The sequence below is a fragment of the Bemisia tabaci genome, chromosome 2, assembly GCF_918797505.1.
Source record: "Bemisia tabaci chromosome 2, PGI_BMITA_v3".
NCBI classification, from domain to species: domain Eukaryota; kingdom Metazoa; phylum Arthropoda; class Insecta; order Hemiptera; family Aleyrodidae; genus Bemisia; species Bemisia tabaci.
Genome location: NC_092794.1, coordinates 64,753,802 through 64,776,906, shown reverse-complemented (window position 1 = coordinate 64,776,906; position 23,105 = coordinate 64,753,802). Strand labels below are relative to the sequence as shown.

The 23,105-nt window shown below is 37.4% G+C and overlaps 2 protein-coding genes across 5 annotated transcripts in view; one reads left to right on the top strand and one right to left on the bottom strand.

The window, feature by feature from the left end:
• Nucleotides 1-330: 330 nt before the first annotated feature.
• Nucleotides 331-5,377, top strand: LOC109039615 (uncharacterized). Its single transcript, XM_019055185.2, has 3 exons — nucleotides 331-578; nucleotides 3,466-3,730; nucleotides 4,732-5,377. Exons 1-3 carry the CDS (start codon nucleotides 528-530, stop codon nucleotides 4,782-4,784), a joined length of 369 nt encoding a protein of 122 aa, XP_018910730.2. The 5' UTR covers nucleotides 331-527; the 3' UTR covers nucleotides 4,785-5,377.
• A 343-nt stretch (nucleotides 5,378-5,720) lies between these two features.
• LOC109039614 (alpha-tocopherol transfer protein) overlaps nucleotides 5,721-23,105 on the bottom strand; it is a 46,032-nt gene continuing 28,647 nt past the window's right edge. For 3 of the 4 annotated variants that reach the window (XM_019055181.2, XM_019055184.2, XM_019055183.2), the window contains exons 2-7: nucleotides 21,434-21,597; nucleotides 10,454-10,610; nucleotides 9,660-9,912; nucleotides 8,631-8,741; nucleotides 7,904-8,006; nucleotides 5,721-6,870 (exon numbers count right to left, since the gene is read on the bottom strand). In XM_019055181.2, the coding sequence (XP_018910726.2) occupies nucleotides 6,716-6,870; nucleotides 7,904-8,006; nucleotides 8,631-8,741; nucleotides 9,660-9,912; nucleotides 10,454-10,610; nucleotides 21,434-21,597 (943 nt within the window). In that variant the 3' untranslated portion in view covers nucleotides 5,721-6,715. Of the gene's footprint in view, nucleotides 6,871-7,903; nucleotides 8,007-8,630; nucleotides 8,742-9,659; nucleotides 9,913-10,453; nucleotides 10,611-21,433; nucleotides 21,598-21,825; nucleotides 21,969-23,105 lie in introns of those variants that run through there. The other variant, XM_019055182.2, reaches the window with a different exon arrangement.

Here is a 23,105-nt window from a genome sequence, read left to right as displayed (position 1 = left end):
GATCTTGCCGCCGCCGCTACCCCCCCCTCCCATGACTGCCCACCGTATAAGGGCATGTGGATGAAACAGGGCACCTACTATACTTTCGAAACTCGTCGACACCTCACTTTGATCCACTTGACAGCGAGGTCTACAACTGAAAGCGACGATTAATCGAAATCGAATGATTCTATCGTCAGAAGAGCCCCTTTGAGTGTTCGCTCACACTCGATCTCATCGATAGATCGATCCTTGCAGGATGCACTAATCTGAGATACGCCGAGGCTTGTGCGCCATGGCAGTCGGCCCTTCTCCCTCCACCCATCAATCGAGCCCATTTTCGCAATTATCTTTGTTTATTTGATGACACTTAGCGTCAAACGCATCCAACCGCTTCGTTTCCGCGAACGAACGTGTTTCAATACGGGAAGATTTTTTCATTTTCTATTTGCCGAAAACCACGACATACACGCGTTTAGCTTCATCCTGATTTTTGTTCGTTAACATTTCTCATTTGACTTAGGTGGAGTGTAGAGGACTCTCTGAAGATGTTTTGTCAAGCTGTGCTAGTCCTTCTCGTATCCAACTGCATCCTGCAGGTAAATTATCACATCATATTTAATAGGTAGTTTACAGGTAGCTCTTAGGGCAGTTTTTACTTTAAAATTTTCTTCTGTGTAACTTTTCCCCCTCTCTCTGTGTATTCGATGTCTCATAATTTTATCCACTCTTCAGAAATTGTCTCACATTTGATGTTGCGTATCGGCGATTTAGGTCCGGGGATATTTTTGTGTTTTTAAGTTAGATTTGTTTTAAAATAATGCTGTTTGATAGTCGGTGGGTAAACGTGAATAGTGATTTTTACAATCGAAAAATTGTTTGGCCAATATCCTTGGTGCACATGGAAACATATTCCAGATTAAATAAAATTGGGAGCCACAAATTACAGAAGAAAAAATTGACAAGAATAGAGAAAATACTTAATTGATACGATACTAAAATAAAAGTTCTCTTCAAAAATTGCGTTGCGTGTGACGGTATAAAAATCCGGACACTGGTTGTCATGGTCATAATTTTTTGAAAACATTTTGTAATCAATTAAATGAAAATGGGAAATTTTGCAGAACTCATTTATAAGAGAAGATTTTAAAAAGATTACGTGACCTTTTATTAGTGCATGATGAAATTTGTTTGCAATGAAATCAGAACTTCTACCCTAGCTGTCAAAAGTTTTTTAATTTCATCTCTCGTCCGTTATGCTTTGTTGAGCACAGAAATTGGTTTTTTTCTTTAAATTGATTTCCTTGCATACCAATTTTTCTTCGTATGAAACCTTCTCAATAATTTCGCGAGCGATAAATCCTAGGAGCGCCTGAGTTTCAAGTTTCTTGCTTTTTAACCTGGCATTATTGATTACAATCGAGTTGAAACCACTAATATCGTGCATCTTATCAAACCATTAATAGGAGACAGTCCATTATCAATATCAGTGGAAGAGCTTTCGTACTTTGGCAGTGAAGCTGCAGGAACGCGTATCTCGGTTTGCAACGTTGCAGACTTCCTGTCAAACTTCACTTAATTTTTAAATGGAAAAATACTTAAAGTCATTTCTTGAAAACTCTCCTGTTTTTTTTTCTCTTTCTCTCTCTCTCTGTGATATTCTGCAATGATTCCAAACAATTGGTTCGTCCTCATTCGATAAAGCACAATAGCAGGAAGATATTAAATCACTCCAAACGTTTCTGCTTTTGCCGTAACTCGGCCGCCAAACGCGATCCGTTGTAAATGGTAACGCCTGGTGAGTTATGCGACTATTCCTGCTCTGTAACAAGAATTGCACATCGCTAAAAATGAAGGCACTTTAACTGTTTCTGCCTCACAGACATGTGATTTCCAGTAAATTGCTTGCGCGATTTTAGTCCAATTAGCAAAGGACTGTTAAATAAGGAGTCATGACACCCAAAGAGTAGTGAAATCAGGGTTATCTGCTCATCCGTGTATCGAACATCAGGTTTTTGCCGTTATATCATTTTTGAAATGGACAGCTTAAGGGTGGTTTCACGATAACTGGAATAGTTTTGTCGCCGTAACAGACAATACATTTTTCGGTCATATTTTTGGTAGTGATGCTACACAGAGTTACGTGTTATAACGCTTTTCAGAGATTTATCGCTCTACTTTTCAATTTTAACATATAAATGGCCGAAAATGTGCTGTCTGTTACGCTGACTTTTTACCGCGTAACAGACAGCACATTTTCGGAATTTACATAATATTAATTGAGAAGTAGAGCAATAAATCAGTAAAAAGCGCTGTAATAGAGCGCTGTAATAAACCCTTTGGAGATTAATGCGAAAAAACTAAAGTGATTATCATTTCTACTAAAAATATGTCCGAAAAATGTGTTGTCTGTTACGGCGACAACACTGTTCCAGTTATCGCAGTATGAAAGCACCCTTAACAATGCGCAATTTTTTTTTACGTTAATTTTTTTAATTTTGCTTACGGCTTTTCCGATGCACTCATCGTGCTAATAAAGCCAGGTATCACAATAAATATAATTCTTCGATTCGTTTAGCGAAAGTTTGCGACGGATCTATTTTGCAGGGCCGGATTAAGGGGGTGGCCACATGGGCCGCGGCCCATGGCGGCAAATCAAGGGGGCGGCAAATTTTGCAATTTGTTAAAAAAAAAATCGAATTTTGAAAAAAAATTACATACGAGAAAAGGCGACAAAATCTCTCATTTCTTGAGAGTATAGTAATTTCTAATTTTTTTGTCTTTTAGTGATAAAAGAGACAGCACCTTTCATTAATCGAGTTAAGAGAGAAACCAAACACGCAATTTGGCCTGGACTAAGAGAGAAATGATGACGAGGACTTGAGATGAAAAGGAGAAGCCCTCGGCGCGGCGGTCGGCATGTAACGCATATTAGCGCCTACAAGACTGTACGAATACTTCACGCCTGGCATCAAACACAGTGCGGTCACTGCGGTCAGCGTGAAACGGATAGCGCCTACAAGAGTGCATGAATACTTCACGCATTGCGCCAAAGACAGTGCAGTCTGCGCGGCGCGGCGGCGGAAGTTAAAATCATTAAACTACATCTATGTTTGTTCTTTCATAATTTGTTCGTTCATTTCTTATGAAAGGAAGGCCTTGTCCACACAGAGATAGGTTTACGGAACTTAACTTTCGCGCAAAGGTCCGTGAACTTTTGCTAGTAGTGTTAACAGGGCTTTCCCAAAAATATGTCCAACACGAGTAAACGATTCTTATGCACCCCTCCCCCGCTGGCACGCTTACTTGATGGTTTTTATTGGTATTTCAAAACGAATGAGAAGGGGGCGGCAAAATACAGGCGGCCCATGGGCGGCAAGTAGGTATATCCGGCCCTGCTATTTTGGTAATTTACCAAAACTTCTCCTGATATTCATCTCGGGTACTCAGTGTTATTTTAATAATTAAAGGCTCATGATATTTTAGGGGACGACAGAAAGCACCGAGGAAACTTCCAGCCTTGAATATGACATAAATGACGGTCTGATGATGATTGACCCAAGCAACGACGAGCAGGTGATGGCGAAGTTTGCGGAATTCAAAAATATTTTCACCAGGGAATACGCGGACGCTGCGGAGGAGGAGAAAAGGTTTAAGATTTTCAAAGACAACCTCATCAAGGTCCAAAAGTTGAACGCAAACCCCAACGATGACGCCATTTACGGCATCAACGCATTTTTCGATCTAACCCGTGAGTACATATTTCAGATTACAAGTCATTGCTCTAATAACACAATGCTGACGTTTAAAAGCTGTTTTTTGAAAAATCTCTAAAAACAGAAGATGTTTATACAAATGTTCCCATAAAATATGCACTGGAAAAAAAAACACATTGGAATTTAAAAGCAATTTAATTTAAAAAACTTTGGCGGATCCAAGAATTTAAAATATCTCGCACATGAGAAAATTCACTGAAATTTGCACAAGAACCAAGCCTCTAATTGAGCGGATTTCATTTAGATTTAAGCTTAAACCTGATTGAATCAAGAGTCTTTTTCTTGTCAATTTTTCAAGAGTCTGTCTCTAGATCCAATATATTTTTTCCAATGTGGAAAAAACTTAATATTTCAGACACGACTTTCCAACGTTTCAGGAAATATGATACCTATGGTGACGTATTTGCATTTTTAATATGTTTTGAAGACATGTTTGATCATTTTAAAATGTTAAAAAGTATTTAAAATACAATGAAAATTTTAAAGCCATTTTTAAAAAAAATTCTAAAAAGTTTTAGAAAATTTAGGTTTATAAAAATAATTTATGAATATTTTTTTTCGCTTGAAGTTTCTCCTTCTTTAGGCTTATCATTACGTAAGATTTTGCAATCGTTCAAATGAAAGGGCTAACAACAACTTCACAACTTCAACTTTTTATTTAATCAAATTGTCATAACTTTGTCAATTTTTGACCAAATGAGTTGATCTTGGTTTCATTCGATAGTTTGTAAGTTAATCTTTAAAATGAAATCAACATCAAGCGTTTACCTAGGTCAGTTTTTGAACTACAGAAACAGTTTGGATAATTTTTGGAGAGCCTGTATAAATATTTACGCTCAACAACTCATATTAATCTTCAAAAGAAACGAGATCTTCTGAGACTGGAAAAAAATATAAACAGGGATACTAATTTTGTATGCAACTCATGTGTCTATCAGATTAAGTACTTCAATAATGGAGTTGGTTTCAATTTCAGCGGAAGAAATGAGAATGCGCACCGGATTGAGACCGCCTCAACCTAAAACTTGATCTGGAAAACGTTCCCTCACCCTCAGAATGCATCCTGGATTAAGAATCAAGATTTACCAGGATATTTTCTCTGTCTGATTTCTCAATTACAGAGTGGTAACTTCTCGTGGCTATGCAAATAAAAAGTTTTGGTACTTCAATAACTCATATCAAAACTCTTTATACCAGTGTTACATTTTTACTGTTACACTTCGGTGGTGCTTAAAAAAAAGAATAAACATTTATGCCGCTCGCCAGTAGCAATCGCTGGCAATCAGCAACTTGTTTCGACAAATTGGAATCTTCGTCATTCAATCTCGCCTTCATTTTTCCGCGATACTCAACGCACAGTCACGAACTTAGTTAGGTTGTCTATCCGACCTGAAATAAACTGAAGACACTGATTTCACGACTTGCTCGAGCGAGTGTCCTAGATGCCACCTTGTTTTAACGGAAGAAAAATCGCCTACGTCAACTTAATTAAGAGGCAACATAATCAATACTCTTTTTATGCTCCTGAATTTTTTCATCTTATGATTTTGTATTTATCACACCAAAGTCTTGCAAATTGCCAGCGATTGCTAATTGCCTACGGCATAGAGTTCGATTATATACCCCTCAATTTTAATTTTCGTTTGTTTCTCACGTCTGTCACGTTCAAAATGAGATGCATCCAAGATTTTTGATCCATAGTTACCGTGATCGTTACATTTTGTGTTTCCTAAATGAGGTATATTCACTATCACGGCTGCGTGGTACTTCGGATGATTACAACTCAATGTGTACCAAACCAGAAAGATGATTGGATGATATTCGGCATTGAATACGTTATTATCAATGAATTACTCAGACGAATGAACGGCATCAAATGCCGGCGCCGTTTTTGGCAATAAAAAGTGTCATATCTGTCTGGCCAATACCAAGTGGGTTTACAGTGAAATTAATAAAAAGTTATAATCATGGTTAGATCTAGGCGTATATTTTTTCATATGTGTGAATAATAAATACAGATATATTATGTACAACGAAATAATGATTTTAAATTACAATATCGCAAAGATCATGAAAACACTAAATACTAAAAAATTAACTTAATAGGTAAATATCCCAACGCTCGGAATTTCCAGAAATTCCTGGGATCTAGCAAAAGGCCTTCAATCACGACTTTAACGAAAAATAATTAGCAAACATGTTCGCACTGATAAATCAGCGTTTACATGATTACTAGTCATTGTATTTCGAAAAATCAAACAATCTCTTAAAGAAGTATAATTAGCCGTCTCCAAGAGAAGGTAAATACATAAACGATTCGTGAGGAACTAAATCACAAAGTAAACAAGCATGGAACTGCTTCCTCTGTTAAACGCTTTTTTTGGTGATAAAATTATTTTAAATCATCGGTGTCAAGAGAGAGTCAACTCTCAATATTAAACAGTAAGTCAACTATTTTCCGCTTGACATTTCAAAATCGTTTGAATTTGGAAGTATTCATCTTAAAAATGGCCAGATGGATTTGCCAAAGTACGATGACCATACTTGAAGCAACCTGATGCCCGTAATTGACAAACACTTTTTTCGAAATAAACTAACACTAAGGCAAATTCACAAGAAATTCAGGTACGTTGTCAAACTATCAGGTTGTTTACTCTTCGATCTAGTTATGTACTTATATCCAACCACGGTCAAAAATGTTTACCTTTACAAATTTGGATCCATATCACTTCAGCTAATAAATTACTTAGGAGAGAAAATCTTCCTACTCAAGGAACCCGAATCGAAAGAAAAGTACAAATGTAGCTAAGTACATCTGACAGAATAAGCTTTCAAAGGAACATTCATTCTTTCCTAAAGTTATACCGCGGGAAAGCATCACATTCTCGTTAAGGATGCCGTGTCATCTTTTCAAAGGATGACACGGACTGTTTGGCGTCAAAATTTTTGTCTGGCGATCATCAGTCAATGCACAGCTTCCGGAAAGATCCTGTGACGGAACTCATGGAGAATTTATCATTGTTGTTGTCTTTTGATCTCTTGCTTTCGACGGAGACAAGTGATTCGTCTTCCAAAAACCAGTTGCTTTTCCGTCTCAGAACGTTCCTCCACTCGTCTGAAAAAACACCACACAGCAATCAGTAGAAGTAGACAGAATTAGTAGAAGTAGTAGAAGTAGTAGAATTGGACACTATAAATCGAGGGGTTTGGAGGACAAGGCGCATAAAAGCAGTTTTTTCTGTTTCGAGAAATACGTGTGCGAAGTTTCGAAATTACATGGATTCTTATGGCAAATAAAAAGTTCATACTGATCAATTAATGCTTAAAAATTGGAATTTGGAAGCGAATTTCTCACAGAATATGCATTAAGACTAATTTCACTTGAAGGTCATTAATATCTCCATTTTTTCAAAAACTGCACTTATGCGCGTTGTCCCCCAAGCCCCTTAATTCGTTGGATATGAAGTTTTAAAAGCATCTCTTTTCATAAATTATTTCACTCGACAAGCATTGCAGTGACAGAGGTATTTGTGGTGAAAATCGTTTATTTTTAAGAGATTCCTTAAGGTGAATCCAGGGTTCGATTAGGGATAATTCAAGATTAGAGATAGCGCCACCAGTCACCCCTGAGAATTTCACTTTCCTTCGACGATTACTGAAATAATATTTCTCGAATTACAAAAAGCAGATCAGCTTTGTGGCAGGTATTTTCACACCATTTACTAGAATAAAACACCCAAAAATTGAATTTTTAGAGCGTTTCAGAGGTTTTCAGAGGCGCTTCAGGTTGAAAAATCGCAACTGAGAGAGCAGCGCAGACGATGGAGCGGAAGTGCTGTTGCCAGCCTTTGTGAAGGTTCATTTCAAGTGCTTGTATTTTTATTTACTACGCAAATTTCGACAAAATATTTTTGAGAGTATCAGACATTGATTTTCATTAAATACGGGAGATCGATAATTTCGATTTGAATAACATTTTTTCGCTCTTATAGAAAATTTGGACTTCCCTTTCAAGTGGACGGAGCCGTGCCATCAAAAACTATCTGTTTTTTTTTTTTTTTTATTTATTTTTATTTTTAAAAAAAGGAGGAAAATGATATTTTATCATTGCGGTTGGTCCAAGGACATGAGATACAAAAGAAACTTACTGTTGATATACTGCGTGTCTGGCAGTTCACCTCCCAGGTCCTTTGGGAGCACCTTGGATGATAGACTTTTTGCGAGTGACTCAGTTGATTTGTGGTGAACAAGCTGTAATACAATCGAAAGATGGTGATGAGTTTAGGAAAAATAAGTATTTTTTTTCCTCATGCAAAGAAAATAGATTTTAGTGCAAATACCTCAGATGCGGGACGAATTTTGGTTCAAATCATTTTTATCGAAACGTTGAAAGTAATCCTTACGTTTACAAAGATCTTTTCCCGCAGACTCTTGGGAAAAAATAGTGAAACAAAATAAACATAAGAGTTACTCTCTTTGCCTATGGAAAAAAGTATGCGAAATTTCAGAATTGATTTATTCTTGACTAGAAAAAAGGGGGGGGGTATCATGCTGAAATTGATCTCAGCAGGTAGAAATTTCTAACTTCCTTAAATGAGTCTATAAGCTTTTCATGTTGGAAAATCAACGGAATATTCTTTGAAATTTTATCGAGAGCAGCTTTTGTCCCAAAAACCGTACAAACTTTCCTGACTTAAGTCCATGTCCGTCAAAATGAAAAAAGCTCCATCTTTTAAACTGTTATAAGTATTGATAGGAAGGAACTTTTTGGGTTTGGTTCATAGATTTTTAGCTTAATTTTTGGAAATTCAATTAAATTTTGATCGTTCAAATTTGAGTTTTGCCCAACTTGAGATTAAGATGAAGATAACTTACCCTATCCATAATTTTTCGAGAGAAGAAAGGTTTCAAGATCAAGATACATTTCTCAATGAAAGACGCAGTGTAAAGGAGATGTACATTCTTTATTCTGAGCGGCAACATTTTCTGAAAGAAAACAAGAAAAATATGAAGTTGATGATTCAAGTAACAATGGAGCTCACAATAGATGTTACACAGATCAGATTTTAAGACTCACCCGTATCTTTTTTTTTTTTTGCATTTTCCACCTCGTGAAAATATAAATCCCAAAATGGTTTCTTATTTGATGATATCCTTATAGTACGTGCTCTGAATTGCCCTCGTGTGTATTTTCAGGGAGCTCATAAATAAAATTGAAATCGATCTACTTTCTCGGCTATCGTGAGAATTAAAGAAAATTAAGTAATTAATTAATTAAGAGAATTAATTAATTTAGCTTGAAAAGAAAAAGAAAAAAGAAGAAAAAAACCAACGCATAAAAGTTTAAGAAGAGATTTGATCGAAAATTCTATCGTATGCAAAAACTCATGGAGACTTAAACGCCCGTGTAGAACAGTAGGACACGCACGTAGCGACACTGAACTCACTGAGAGGAATTCTCCTATCAATATAGAGAATGTCTCTAATCAGTTATACCGAATCTATGGGTAATATCGAACAAAAAATTTGCCAAAATATTTTTGGAGATGTAGGTGTGATTAAACTTCTTTTGTCAGTTTAGTTCAATCAAAAAAGGTCTCACAAACAGAGCGTTTGATCGTGACGAACCGAAATTTCGTTTTATTAACAAACCAAATTGTTTTGTCGATACAAAAACCGATCGCTTGGCTTAGACGATCCACCTTCCTTTCTCTATGTTGGTGTAAAACCACTCAAAATTGGAAAATCAATAAGTTTGGAGCATCGAAGAGTAAAGGAACTTCCTCGGTTTTCAAGAGAGTCGCTGTGGACTGGCAAACAAAAAGTTTGTCAAAACGACAAATTTTATTTACTTTCTTTTAGATAGAGGCTTGTAGGCCAGGTACTTAAATAGAGATCACTCACCTTTCCTAATGACAGGACTTGTTTCAAGAAAACGAGATCAATTTGAGCCATGTGACTAAAAACTAGATTCCTAATATCGAGAATAACGACAAAGCTTGTGAAATCTAGTTTGTTCCTCAGGAATGCTTCCAAGATCATCCTTATCCTCTGGCAAAGCTCCTGCAGTTTAAATGTCTGCGGATCGGTGCTGTTGAAACCGATGATGAGTATCCGTGATCCATCTTCAGCCTTTGGTTCCAACACAACTACGGATCTGAAATTCAAACACGCAGAGAGATGTTTAGAAATTTATTCAGGATTTGTACACGTTTATTTGTAGCAACAAGTATCATACAGACACAATAATCTGAAGTCTTTCTTTTTAATTGTCGTAACAGCTCACAGATGATGCTTGAAAATCTTTTATAGTTTTATCGAGGAATTGTCCGCGAAACTTTATTGAACCACACGAAGCAACCTGTTCTGGGGCTGAAATAATGTCCACGAGGCACGATCTGTACCTAATAAAATGTGATTGAGTTTTTTTGTAATTAAGTGTACTAATTTGCATGTAAAGGTAGGAATATGAAAAAAAGTATGTCAAAAAATCTTAAATCTGAAAATGACAGGAATTACTGTGAATAAAATCGGCAAGACCACGATGATTTTGCCTCAACCAAGATGCTCAATACAAGCTTCTAAAAAACGTAAATTTTTTTTTCCAAATACAGACTCCAGTGAGTTTTAGGTGCACTTTGGGGAATTCTTAAAATTTCTAGCCTTTAAGTCGTGAAGAAACATGTCGGTATACTTACACGTCATTATAATATTCGCTGTATAGGGCTGAGTCTGACAACAGGATGTTCGGGTGAAGCGCCCTCAATAGGAAATAGCTATCAACGCAGTCTTTAGTTTTCTCCAGACTATTTCTGTTCATGAGCAAGAGATTTTCCAACCAGTTTCTGACTTCTCCTGCAACAATAATCGAAAAGTTTTGTAAACATTTTTTACATTGTAAAATTTTGCTCTTGTAAAAAAGAACAAAAAGGGTTTCCTAACTCGGATGTTTTGATAGTTCCAAAAAAAAACCCAAAAAACAACAACAACAACTGTCCACGAAGTTTTCTCATTGAAATTTACGAGATTTCTAACCGCCAATTGGACAGAGCTTAACAGAAAGGAACCAAGCCACATCAGCTATTGCCAAGTTTAACCGGGCAATTAAATTTGTTACGAGAGAACGTTTGTTCGGATTTCTTTGAAAATTTTAAGGAATTTGCTTCGTACCATGGAGACTTTTCACTGAAATTTGCACGAAAATCCGCACAACCGTTTTTATGTAACAAATTAAATTGCCCAATTAAATTTGGCAATAGCTGATGTGGCTTGGTTCCTTTCTGTTTAACACGGTCCAATTCTACCAAGGCAAGTCAAAGGTGAATCTTAGTGAACTAGTTGCAGGTTATTATATCATAAACGTTGCAGCTTCAGGTGTAATCTGATCTGACCGATATAATAAAAAGAAAAGGAATGATGTTGAATAAACGTGAGCTAGAGACGATGATGGAGTTTTGAAAAGTTTACCAATCTCATTCGATTGCAGCGTAATAATAGCGGGCAATTCCTCGTCGAGAGGACGATGGAAGTTTGCGTCATTTTAGCGCGTATTTATCCAGACGCATTTAATACGTCGAGATTGTGCGGAATAAATATCTGAACTTGAGTGGAAACTTTCAACCTTGAGTGTTTCCTCGATAGCGCCGCTTTGGTCTGTATAGATTTGTCCACCACAGTGAGAAAGAAAACATCTGTCCAGGAAATGGCTAACGATCAGTGACTCCTCGACCTTTTCTCCCCCCGATTTTTAAAATTGGAGAAAAAAATTGTTCTCTTGTAAGCAACTTATTGCATGGCCTTTAATTAATGGAGAATCTCTCCGAAGATATGTTGAATTACAATGATACGATTTAAGTTTTTATTGTTTTTTGATGGGTAAAAAGACGTTTTGAATCAGAGCAGTCGAAAATTAAATTATTGAATTTATACATCTGTTTTTTAAAGGTCTTCAATTATGCATAGCCAAAATAAAATCCTCTGAAAAAAATTTCTACAGTCGATGCTAACCAAAGTTTCGTTGCAACCCACTTTCGCAATTCCAAAATATTTCCGTTCCGCGAAAGGCAATATAATTTTTGTTCCGATTTGGTCAATTGACAACGCAATATAATCTGCTTTATAAGCTTCGATATACGTATGAGTAAAAGTGAAAAAGAAAGTATTGGAGACAAAATAACAGAAATCATCCTATTCTGTAGCAAAATTTGGTGGAAGTAATGGTAATGCCAATTTTACGACATAGAATATTATTTCAATCAGTTAAAGCGGCTCCAAGCTATCAAAAGGGAACAGATACTGCGGGCTGATTATTGAAATTGATGGACAAAGCAATAGACAAAAGAGACACAGGGAAAATAAAGTGATCCTATTGACAGAAACGGGCGGCTGTTAGTTAGTCGATAACTAACCTCCGTTTTCCATCCCAACTATTCGTCCCCACTAAAAGGATCGCTCAATTTTCCAATTTTCTCATCTGTCTATCAATTTCAACAATCAGCCTCGAATACATCTAAAAATTAAACTTCCTTTAGTTTTAAGGTGCCTATTAAACGATATAATAATTCATCGGGTCGAAAGTATCAGCTTCATTTATGAACTGTTCGTCATGTGGGGCTTTCACCGTCATAGTTGGCAACCTGGGTCGAAGCGTTGAACGCACTGAAGTACTGACCAGGAGGCCGGGATGCGATTGGTCAAGTCGATCTCTTCCTCGTTAATATAGTTGGGCCGAATGCCAAGAAAACTCGACTCTAACTGATGCCCTTTTTATTAGCAGAATGCTTGTCCTGTCATAGTGAAGATTTTACAAAATTATCACATTTCAGGGCTTCATTTAAAGTGAATTAAATCGCGTGCCTCGGCAACGTTGTTAATCGCTGTTTTCAGATGGTTTTAATGCATGGAGAAGATGCACAGCAAGTGGAATAGATTTCTGAGAGGAGAAAACGTGTATAAAATACATAGATAGCGTGAAAATAAAAAGAAGGGGAAGGATGAGAAGTTGGAGGAGGAGAAGTTGGAGGAGGAGAAGAAGAAGAAGAAGAAGAAGAAGAAGAAGAAGAAGAAGAAGAAAAAGAAAAAGGAGAAGAAGGAGGAGGAGAGGAAGAAGGAGAAGGAGAAGAAGGAGAAGAATAAAAATAAGAAGAAGACAAAGAATAATAATAAGAAGAAGACGACGAAGATGGAGAAGAAGAGGAGGAGGAAGAGTAGAATGAAGAAGAGAAGAGAGGAGGGAAAAAAAGAAGAGGATAAAGAAGAAGAAGAAGAAGAAGAAGAGAGGAGGAAGAATACGGAGAAGAAGAGGAGAAAGAAGGATACACTTCTCGGAAAAGCGCAAGTTCTTTCCAAAAGACTAAACCTGTGCGGGGAAAAAACTAAAATTTTGAACTTAAGCCCTTCTACCAGAAACCGCTTCAAATAGCAAATGCCCACAACATGTTCGGAAAGACCAGAATTAATCCCACATCGCAGCCTTGGATAGCCTTGGGTGGGAGTTGCTGAAATATCTCATTCTCCTCCGCTTTGCATGTGAGCGGCTAGACTTCCTGCACTTTTTCCGCTATAAAAAATGTATCACGCGATATATCGTTAGTAAAATTACAGTGTCAATGCCACCGACCGACTCGACCGAGGAGAAGTGGACATGCCTTTGACTGCGCGCGACCACGAGGAAACCGAGCGGCGGATCCAATAAAAAACTCGAGGAACGAAAAAAAAAGGACACGAATCGACAAAACTTACAAAAAAAAAGTCGACGATGCACAAAAAAACTACTTCACGCATCCTTAAACTAATCTTCGTCCACAGTGGTTTGTCATTCAAGCCGTTTCCTACGAAAGGGGAAATAAGGAAAAAGAAAAGGGGGAAAAAACCTGAACGGATAAAGTAGGAATTTCATAAGTTCTCATGATTTGGCTTTCAAAGACTATTAGATGATTTTAGTTTAGTTATATAAAATCCACATTCACTTGTAAAGAAACGTGAGTGAATAATTACATTTCTTTACAGAGTTAATTTTTTTTTTTTTTTTTTTTTTTTTTTTTTTTTTTTTTTTTTTTTGACTGTTTGTATGTTGTTGCGATACATTACTATATTGTAATGGCTCAGTTCTGTTACTAGAATTTTAGGGTCATCACATTTATTTTTGGCGGGGAGACTCAGTGAAAAAAAAAGAGAAAAAAAGAAAGAAAAATGAAAGAAAGAATCTGAGGAAGAAACTTTATCACAAGACAGACAGTGACGTTTTCTATTTCAAAAGATTTTGATTAAATTACCCTCATTTTAAAATGACGAGTTTTTTCTTTTCCCACGTTCTTTTTCATTATGGTTTGTTTTGCTCGTTGTCGGAACATTGCCATCTAAAAACGGATTGATGCAAATTTTAATTTTTCATATTCACAAAATTTTCCCATATTTTCTTAAAAAAGAAGAACTCAAGAAAAATATGTGCGGGGTGGATAGAAACTTGTTTTCTGAGTTAGAGGTTGAAAAAAATCACCCACGAAAACGCCATTGAAGTGACATCAGTTAAGTGTTCAGGAACTAGATTCATCCATGCACGTGTTCACCTTATAAAGATCATCAAAAACTTGAGATAAAAGAGTTTCAAATGCGCAACGATCGATCAATTTATATGGGAAAAAACGCTCAACAGAAATGTTGACGTTGAAATGCCGTTTGATTAGTAGTTTTCGGAATCAACTTTGACTTCAAGGCTGAAGTGATTTTGTTAAACGACAACACGATCAGCTAATTCCCAACTTCGGGAGCGAACTAGTCTGCGGAAGATGTACAAAAGTAACACTAGTAAAAGTATTCTTTTCGCAAGTTGTGCTCAGGTGAAATATGGGGTGAAAAGCTTGTTTTTATTTTCATGAGCACGAGAGGGTATTGAGAATAATAAATCAGCTTGCATTCATGGATTTTACATACAATTAATCGAAATTACACCAGATTGGTTCGAACACCTGACAGGAAGTACTAGGGGTATGCCTCCTGGCTACTACGCGGCCCATTCCCCGGAGGACGCTTCGTGCCCTCATGGCCCATGGCGGCCATGGGCCATGGCCATGGTGGTAAGGCCCGCTTCGTGAGCTCATCCAGGGACCATCTCCTATCGAACAGTGGCGTGGCGTGCTTTGCGATATATCGATTGATCTGCCATTTAAACCTCTGGTAAAGAATCGATTATTAAGGTGTTCGCTGCGAACACCCTGATTATCGATCCTTTTCCATAGGTTTAAATGGCATTACAATCGATATATCGCAAAGCTCGCCATGCCACTGCTATGGAACGCCGCAAAAATCATGAAAATTGGGAGGGTAGATCTTCAGATCGATCTGTGACCAAAAAAAAGAAACTATTGGGGGTCAAGGAGCTTCTGGTCATGATATAGTAATAATGATTCCTCGTAAATTAAAAACATAAAGGTCTTGAGTTTTCGTCGTTTATTTAACTAGGTCTCTCAGAACAGCCCTCTATTTGAACTATATGCTCGTGCATGAAAGGCATCTGAGCACGACACCTAACCGTAACAGTACCTTTATTCTCCTAAGGCCCCTCAGGGAGTTGCAGTCCCTTTATACCTCTTGTCTCCTTCCTGGAGGAACCTGCGATCAAGCATTTTATTTTAGCAGCCCCTCTTCCCTCATATATGGTTATTTTTTTAAAACTGACAGAGAAAAAGCGCGCTTGTCCACACGAAAAAAACATGGATTGCTGATTTAACAATTAAATTGTTAAAAATATATGTCCGAAATGCTTCAAATGTACATTTTACAATGAGAGAAAGCTAATTTAACCACGGGGTTGGATAAATTAACATTTTTTTATTTTAAAATCTAACCTGAACATGTCGGACACTTTTTTTTAACAACAAAATTTTTAAATCAGCAATATACTTTCTTTCCGTGCATTGGTCCTAGTATTTCTTTGTTCTGTTTTTCGATGCTATACCAATGAAAACCGATATATTGCACGAACGTAGGTTTGAATAAGTTTGTAGCTTTTCGCTGAAATAAGAGTTTCTTCTCGTATTTTTCTCATTGGCGACAAATTTGTTGCATAAATTTATAAGAGACGTTTGTTCTTGTTTACTGTGACTCCGTATCCGAGGATCTTGAGGTCACCACCATCGACCGAGAACGTAAACACTCGGCCATCCAACTGGACCGCCTAGCATGGTCGGCGGCGTTGTCGCCTCGCTTATTCTTTTATTTCATCATCATTTCAGTTTTTCCTTCCTTATTCTGTACCCTACGGTGGAAAAAAGACTTATTGTACCTGTACATCGGTTGAGATTTTCCTTTTAAGCAGTCTTCCTTCGTGAAGTTCAGTTAATTGGTATCGTTGATTAGACTAGGACTTCAAAGCTAAGATACAGACAACGTCCACAGTATAAATGTGATAGCGGAAATCAAAATATCCGCCAAAATTTGCCAAAAATTTGCGAAATCTGCTACAGCAAATTTTGGATAGCAGAATCACATTTGGACGGGTTTAACCAGAATTATTCAAAATCTGATTTTTTTTTATTCCTGCCATCCTACGTAACGCACTTGTAACACAGATCTACTTCTCCCTCAAGAAAAGTACGTAATACTTAACCACCCCTTCCCCCTCCCTGAAACTCGGGTTTGAAAATGAGTTATAAATGAACGATTTCCACCAACGTCGATTTTTCATTTCTTATAGTTTCGAGAAATCAGCACTACGCTAATTTCAGCGTATAAAGTAAGGTAGCCCGCCCGGACTCACCCTCCCCCCTTTGTAACGCACCTGTAACGCAGGACGCAGGCTCTATAATCTTCCTCCTTCTCCCTTAAGCATTACGCATGTTATGAATAGCCCCTAAGAATCGATTAATGTAACAAGCACGTGTATGTTTCGGATGAATTTCAGGGATATCTGACAACCGCTAAGAAATCGCAACTTTAGAATTAATTACAATGCGAACGGAAGGCCCGCGGCAAAGCCGGCTTTGGTTCTTGCGTTTCAGGTGAGCTCCGCAAGAATTCGCGTGTGGTGCAATGTTGCCAAATAGCACGCCAAAACGTATTCATTTTCCCATGTGCCTAGCAATGCTACATGTGGAACTTTCTGTGCTGTGGCAAACCTGGTGTCCGATTCGCGGTCGCATCTTATGAGCAGCATTGACAAATCAAGCAAATCTTTACATTTCTCAGCTCCTTGTAGTAGTTGTAGTACTCTCTTGGCGCAGAGAAAAAATTCATTCATGGGAACCGAACTGTTCGGTTGGCAAACTGGGCACCGATTCGACAGTTTGACACCCCTATACCAAGAAGTACCAATATTTAAAGAGTCTGCGGAGACTGGGTCTCATATATGGTGATCCTTGAGTTAAAGAAAGAAAAAAATTACTGCGAATTTTGGTAAAAGCGGGTGGGAAAAGGATTGTTGCTGTCTTTAGATTACTAATACTACTACTAATTTTGACTAACATTTATTTTATCTTTCTATGAAGTCTGAAATTGCTAAGCCACCAAAGGTGGATCCATCAGCGGTCATATTCTCCAAACAAATGTTTTATACCCTGCACGTGAGAAAATTTTAGTTCGGACCCCTTTTTGATAAGCATAACCGCGGCCATGCGCATTCGGCAACAATGAGTTATTCCTGATTTAATTCTAATTTCGGAATGTGTCTGCTCGGAAATGCTCACAGAATGAATAGTGTTGGAAAATTGCTGAACGTAAATAATTATTTACTGTGCACTTAAGGACGCGTAAGAAACGTGGGAGTATTTAAGGACATGGGAACTCATTCCATTGATAAATAGTTTTTACGTTCTCATCTGGGGTCGTTTAACGTCCGTCAATCAAATGCTAGAATATTCCTGGTCTTATTTCATTTCGAGGATTTCTCGAGGACGACAATTTGAAAAAGAGTCAATAATCCTGGAGAACTTCTTTTCGGAAATTGAATTCTTATCATTCCATTAATTCAGAGCTTTCGATGTACGAGACACGCTGAAAGTGTATCTTTGATTTGCTTAAGGAAAGAATTGAAGAGAAAAACTGGTGGTAAGTTAAGCAACTATGAGGTATTTTTGGGAAGAGAAATGAATAAATAATTAAAAAAGGAGGACACGTCATAGACATGCTTCGGCGAGACAAATTGTTTCTCACAGAGACTTTTCATACCATTACTTTTGAAAAAAAACCAATCGACTCTAAGAACTGTGAGTAATCAGAGATTGGACATACACGAAAAAAAAATTCGATTCGAGTAACCGAATTATTAACTGAAGTTTTCAGTGTTACCGAGCCTCCATTCAGATGACAAAAATTTTTGTTGGCAAACCCCAGACTTGTGTATATTCTTCGCCAAACACGTCCGTCGTCTGCGGGGCGATTATTGAAATTGATGGACAAAGCGATAGACAAAGAAGACATAGGGAGTATGGAGCGATCTTATTGGTTGACATGGTTGTTTCTTATAGACTAAGGAGATGGACTGACTGTCGGGTCTTTAGTGGGTTGCCGTGAGTTAGTCCATTGCCACCACCTGCTTCCACCAACAGGATCCCTCAAAATACCTTTTTTGGTCTTTGTCTATAGCTTTGTCTATCAATTTCAATAATCAGCCCGCTGAACAGAGGTCCAGTTTCTGCGACCAAGAACTTCAGTTATCTGGACTAAAACCTTTGGTGTTCTGTATGGACCGAAGTTTCTGTCTAGATCCTCCATCTGTTTTCATACATATAACTGGGCATGAGGCTGAAGTTTAGCGGAGCATGAGGTTTTCAGTCGCACAATTTTTCGCCTGCCTTGTACGGTAATTTTGTCTCTTTAGACATATAAGTAAATTTAACGCCACTTTTTTTATTTTACTGAAACTCTATTATAAAAAATCCCGATCATTCCCTATTAGCATTGGCTAAAAAAAACAAAAGTTAAAAAACTCGTAAACTCCGAAAATGAAACTCTTAAAAATTGTTAAAATATCCTAGAACGAATCCTTTTCAGCTCTTTTTTACTTTGAAAAGCCACATTGCATTTTTCAGTTTTTAATATTTTACTTTTGTAAATTTCCAAAAAAAAAACTTTTCATACATTTTAATTTTATGTAGGTATTGCCAATTCTGCATTTTATTTCGCGTCTAGCGCACCAATATGCGAGTGATAATCAGAATTTATTAGAATATTAATGCCAACTTTTTCCCTTCTTTAAACAAAAATTTCACATCTTTGCTGAGAACAGAGGACAAGGAGTTATGTACCTTGAAAATTTCCAAAAAAAAAAGTCTGTTTTTTTTTTTTTTTTTTTTTTTAAAGTCCAATTTTAAAATGCAATGCTTTTGGAGATCGTCTAAAGAATGGCAATAAGCGGCAACCTTGCATTTATCGATCGTAACCCGCGCAGCTAAGTCAGTGCTGTGTCAATCGGAGAGAAAAAGAAAGTGGTGAATGAATGAATTAAAGCAGGACGATTTGGACGAAACAGATAGAAAGCTGGTGCTCGACTTCAGTCACCTCTCTTAATTAGAGCCTCGCCGATGGACGGCCACTCAAACAAATCGAGCCCAACGCGAGTGAGTATGATGACACAATGACCCGATACCAATCGTCAGAGTTGCCACATAACCGACTGCGATTCTGAGATTTCCCTGTTATTTAACCTCGATTCGATACGATGAGAAGGGTTGCAATCATGGGTGGAAGCGGGTACTTTTTGTGGAGAGATCAGAAGGGCACCTTATCAAAGAGACATCATCTTGCAATATAAGGAACCACTATTTCTGGCTCATTTTAGAAACAACATACGTGCTGTTCGTTTCCCTACGCAGATAGGCGCTTTTATAGAAGAGCCAGAGATAAGCGAGGTTCCTAATTGCAAAATGTAATCCTAAGGGGAGTCTAGGGGGTACTAAAACCACCCCATCATAGATGATCTGTGGGATACAACTTACCCTAGAGGAGCTTTAAGGGGATCTACTCAGCTTCAAAAGGGTGTCCGAAGAAGATTTTGAAAAATTGAATCATCTCAAGAGCATGTTAAAATTGTTCAAGCTGTCTTTGCTGAAAAATTGATCGAAGTACAATTTCAAAGATGAACGATTTGTAATGCCTTTACCTAAGAACCAGTGACGTGGCGTGCTTTGTGATATATCGGTTTATCTGTCATTTAAACATAAAGAAAATGATCGATAAACGGGGTGTTCGCAGCGAACACCTTAATAATCGATTCTTTACCGCAGATTTAAATGGCATATTAATCGAAACATCGCAATTTACGCCACACCACTGCTAACAAACATCCTTCATAGGTATTTCTTGGGGGATGGATCTCCTCAATGAGTCCGCCAATGGTTGCAATTGCTGAAGAGGAAGGAAAATAAAAGCAAGGTAAAGGAAGGAGGGACGAAGACGAGGATGAAGATAAAGATGAAAAATAAGATGAAAAAGAGGAAGGATCAACACCTGAATGCATCGAAAGATTAATAGCACACGTTGTTTGTAATATAAGCTTGAGATCTCAATTTTTAATTGCAAAACGTTGTCCAATTATGCATTGGACTACTTCCGGAGTGCCTAGCAATGAAGGGATTTTCTCAATGCGTTCCTGGGCAACTTATCGAGTGCCGCGTACCAAAGAAGGAAGAGGAATCTTGCTACACCACACTCGAGTAATTTGCCGGTCGTGTAATTAATTCGCGAAGGCCAATTTGGACCAAAGTTGATTTTGGTTTTTTTCCGTCGCGGGGTGTTTGAATTGGTGGAAGCTAATTTTAAAAAATCAAACGCTAATTTCTCGTTTATGAATCGGTTTTGGAAATTTCCGAAATGTTTACCATGTTCGACGTGAAATTTTAATCTAATGCTGTTTTTGGTACTGCTTCTACACGCGCTGTGTTCGGTCATCCTTTACAACAAACATTCATGTCAGATCTTTTTTATTTTTTAAGATAAATTTTAAAAGTATTTCTTCCTCTTGATAAATTTTAATGAGGCGGATCAAAGCATCATTTGAACTAATGCAGAAAAAATGTCTCCGTTTGGGAACATTTTTCATTTTGTTTCGACAGTGTTTTCTTTCTTTTCTCTTTATAAATAAAACCTGGCAATGATAGGGGCTTGTCTCGAAAAATTTGAAAATCAGATATGAGATTCCTGCACTATTCCTTCCAATGCACTGAGAACAGTGAAGGTAGAAGATGATCATGAATCAAACTGCACTGAAAAAAAAAATCTCGGTGTATTTACTGAGAAAAGGGTAAAATTACCAAGAATTCAGGGTTCAATTTGATCCCAGTTTTTTCTTGGTAAAATTACCATTTATGGAATCGGTAATTTTACCGAAAAATCTCGGTAAAATTATTGAACTTTCTCGGTAATTTTACTGGGCCTTGGTAAAAATGCCAAAATTTTTTATCGACTGTGGTAGAATTACCGAGATAAAATGGCAAAGTTACCGGGAATCGATTACCAATAAAAGTGGCATTCTTACCTGAAAAAAACAGTAAAAATACCGGTTTTTAGGTAAGCTTTCTAGTCTGTCTTGGTAAAATTACCAATAATTGGTAAAAGGAAGTGAGATGGTAAAGGTACCAACGGACTTCGGTAAAAACGCCGAGAATTTTTTTTCAGTGTGATTTTGGTGAATGTCAAAAAGTTGTCTTGGTCCATCTGTACTAATTATAAAATTTCGTCCTTACCTTCTTTATTCTTAGGAAGAGTTGGCAAGTGGGGTGTCTTGTTAATCCAATGCATTAGAATGTCTATGTCCCGTTCGACCTGCTCTGGAAACATTTTGTACTCGTTACAGAGTAATCGACGGTCAGATTCATTCGCATTATCCAATTGGGTCTTCATTTTGATCCTGCACAAAAAACCACACACACTCATAAGTCACTTTGATGAGACCGCATCATGTAAAACACGAAAATAAATATCTTCTTAGTTGGTTTAAAAGTAAGCACTTTAATTCTAGCATTTAAGACCTCTGAATTGCCATGCACTTGAAATGCCCGTACTGACTACATGTATATCTTATAGACGAAACTATATCAACCGATGATTCATTGTTATTTGAATCAGATCAACGTACCCACATGTATGTAAACAGCTGTAACTAGTTGGAGACCCATTCATTATTCACCATATCGCCTTAAAAAATGCATTGCCGACACATTTCAAGATGCACCGCTGTGCTGAAAGTCTTGACTGACAACGGTATTCCATCGGACTGAATTGATATTTTTGATTCCTGGAACTCTTTCAGAATTTGTGTGCTGACTTAGGCAATGCTGGCTCAAGCAACGTGCAAGTAAACACAGCTTGAGTCTACCGCTCGATCGTCAAGACACGAGCGTCAGATTGCTCATCTTATATAGACGTTTATCGTTTTATGTCACAGAGGTGCGATATGAGGCGGAGGCCTTATATGTAACAATGGCGGATGTAAAAAATCACCTTTCCGAAACACGCCTAAAAAACTGTTTTGGTCACACAAAAATCTAATATGTTCGGCTCTGACATAATGTTCAGATCTCGAAGATCACATCTCAAGTACTTTCTCAAAATTTTCTCGATGCCAAAACAGTTTTTTAAACTTGTTTCGAAAAGGTAATTTTTCACATCCGCCATTGTTACATATAAGTCCTCATATATCGATGGCTAAACTGCCGTGCTAAGAAAAAACGCCGTATGAACCTTCAGGCGTTGCCAAATATCCTTTGATAAAATACGACTTTCCCGGTAAACTTATGAATATTTTTCTTCCAATTTTTCAGATAATTTTGCTTGCAATTTCACCCAAAGTTCCTGAAAATTTCAGAGAAAAAGATTCATAAATTTCCTCAAAAATAGACATTTTAGTGAAGGAAATTTGGCAACTCTCGAATACTCATACGGCGTTCTTCCTTAGCACGGCAGTAAAGTATGAGACCACGTATCTCTATTGCGGTATCTCAAAATGTCGGATCCTATTTTATTTTTTCACAGAGAGACAAGCCAACTTTATGACTTGAAGTTTACAATGAATATTCTACTTGCGGGAAGAAAAATCAAGAAAGTTTTCAAGAAATTATGTTGACTGGTTTTCCATTTAAAAAGATAAGTATGCAATGTCGCAAATGGCGTGGTTTTATAAGTGGAGGATCCCTTTGGTGACGTCAACTCTTATACTGCCCGACATGTTAAGCTACATGGTTAATGTTAATTCTTAGTTTTGAGAAAGTATCTTGGACCTATTGTACGTGCTCGGACTATACTTGAAAGATATGTAACCATTGACTACGGATATCTTACAAAAATGAACTTTATCGAGAATTATTAATTACTTGACAACTGTGTAGGGCTATAGAGCACATCACGTCGCAACACATG